The 2500-nt window shown below is 51.4% G+C and overlaps 1 protein-coding gene across 3 annotated transcripts in view; it reads right to left on the bottom strand.

Annotated features, from left to right (window-relative positions):
- The window catches only part of LOC135812065 (pneumococcal serine-rich repeat protein-like), a 17857-nt gene that overhangs the window by 9288 nt on the left and 6069 nt on the right, over window positions 1–2500 (bottom strand). For all 3 annotated transcript variants that reach the window (XM_065325394.1, XM_065325393.1, XM_065325391.1), the window contains exons 6-8: window positions 2358–2450; window positions 1139–1562; window positions 489–727 (exon numbers count right to left, since the gene is read on the bottom strand). In XM_065325394.1, coding sequence (XP_065181466.1) covers window positions 489–727; window positions 1139–1562; window positions 2358–2450 — 756 coding nt within the window. The remainder of the gene's footprint in view (window positions 1–488; window positions 728–1138; window positions 1563–2357; window positions 2451–2500) is intronic.

The following is a 2500-nucleotide window of genomic DNA, read 5'->3' on the forward strand; positions in this document are numbered from 1 at the left end:
CAGACAGGCACAGACAACATACCGTTACACACGGCAGTGACGGCACATAGCAGTGACGGCACACGGCAGTGACGGCACACGGCAGTGACGTTACACAGCAGTGACGACACATAGCAGTGACGGCACACAGCACACATCACACAACACACACTGCACAGCACACATCACATATCACACAACACACATCGAACAACACACATCGAACAACACACATCACACAACACACAACACACAACGCACATCACACGGCACACAGCACATACCATACATCATACCATTCAGCCAGCCTGCACCCGTACTACTCTCCCACCAACAGGTAACACACATACTATGTTAAGTTTACACATATCCACACACACACACACACACACACACACACACACACACACACACACACACACGCACGCACACACATACAGACTGCGCGCGTCGACACCCATCCTGGCGCGCCACAAGACATTGAAGCAAATGTAATTACAAAATCTCACCAGAATCTTTGGATCATCGCGCTTTCTAGCTGGGACTGCTGACGACGACGACGTCTTGGATGATGAGCTTGGAGGCCGTACCGACCATTCCCGACTCAGTGGAACACCAGTGGGCAAGTTAGTTTGCCTCTTGCACAGAGACAGTGACGGCCATTTCACCAGCCAGGATGAAAACATCGCCACTAGATTGTGGTGTGGAAGGTTAACCTTGGCCTCCGACTTGGGCTTTGTTGAAGCATCTACAAGTGAAATTGAAGAAACAGTTGACAGTTCTCAATTCGCATAGCACAGCTTCTAGATTTCCAGAATATTCTAGAAACACTATAAATTCACGGACTCTGGACAACGTGCCAAACTCAAACACATAGCAAACTGCAGCCGTTAGGGGTCATCCGGCAGTGTCGATAATTTTCACGAAACGAAAAAGTTCAGTTACGACACTCCAACCCCCCCCCCCCCCCTGAATGAAAAATGGATTGACTTGACAGCTAGAAGGCATTGATGTCTCACACATTAAATATTTTTCAAAATGAAACTCCCACCCACAAATGGAACTTTTCGTGTCGTGTAAAAGATCGATAACTATTACGGACGGTCCCGTAGGAGGTGGCAAGTGGCAACATTGCACCCATGATTGCAAGCACACTCACCAGAACTGGCACTGCTACCGCTGCGGCTCCCAGTCCTGCTACCACCCCCGCCACTCCCTCTCTTGCTGCTGCTGCTGCCGCTACTGCTACTGCTGCCGCTGTCGTCTTCCTTCGTCAGCAGCGGGTGTTGCTGCAGGTACTCCATAATGAACAGAGCCGCCATGTCCAGACTCAGCTCTGGCAGACAGGAGAGCTTCTCCATGTCGTGCTGCGTCAGCAGGCAGAAGTCGTTGACGAGCGTGTCCGCCACGGCGCCAGACACGGACACGTGCTGACGGGCACCACCACAACCACTGCTACTGCTACTGCCAGCACTGCTGTTTGCGGTGGCGACGGCTGTGCTGCTGCTGCTGGACGTGCCGCTTGCACTCGAGGCCGCTGCGGCAGGGGCGGCAGGGATTTTGTACAGACGACGATCGAAGCACTGCGGCGGCATGGTGGGAACAGACATGGGTGTATGCACGTGGACACACACATGCATGCACGCACCAACACGCAGGCATGCCGACAGAAACAAAGTCGCCACACCATCGACACAGAAATAAATAAATAAACAACCGAAATGTCACACGCCCAGCCAGGTCTGCGTTGACCATGATACGCACAAACAATTCATGAGAACAGGAAAGCATCGACTGAAGGCGAAGGTACCATTTTTTTTTTCGGGGTAACGGCCTCTTTTACGGGCAAGATAAAGTCTCAAAATAGAGATACTGTGAAAAGAAAAAAGAAGGTACGAATAAGTAGTGTCATCAAGAGTAGATAAACAGGAGTGTGCAACTTCGGATCTCTCCTGCACAATCTGCAGATACCCCCGCCCACGGCGGAATTTTTTGTTGACGTCACCTTTTTTCAGAGAAACGCGCATTTTGCCGCAGAGCAGTGTGAGAGCACGTGCTGGGCACCGACGGTGTAGTGCAAATGCGGCCAAGTGCACAAGGGAAAACTTTCCAAAAGACTCGCAGCGCATGCGTCGTCGAAAAGATTACGTCAACAAAAAAATCAGCCGAGGGCCAACCCATCCCCGAGTTGCACACTCTTGTTTATCTACTCTTGGTATCGTACGGTACTATGTCAGTACAATGTCAGTCCAGTGTCAGTACAGTGTGTCAGTGTGTATCCGCGTCTTCCAGTGTCAGTATAGTGTCAGTACGAAGGAGTAGTAAAATATGTACTACTCATGGTCAGTACAGTGTGTCAGTGTGTGTCCCGGTCTTACCGATATCCAGCGAGCCAGACTGGACACGAGCGGCGCACAGCGTAATGATACGGCCAATGAGACAATGCGGGCGATGCGCTCCACCATGACCGACTGCAGAGGAGACAGGACGGAGAGAGTGAGTGAGTGAGAGGGAGGGAGAG

This window comes from Sycon ciliatum, chromosome 3, assembly GCF_964019385.1.
Source record: "Sycon ciliatum chromosome 3, ocSycCili1.1, whole genome shotgun sequence".
NCBI lineage: Eukaryota > Metazoa > Porifera > Calcarea > Leucosolenida > Sycettidae > Sycon > Sycon ciliatum.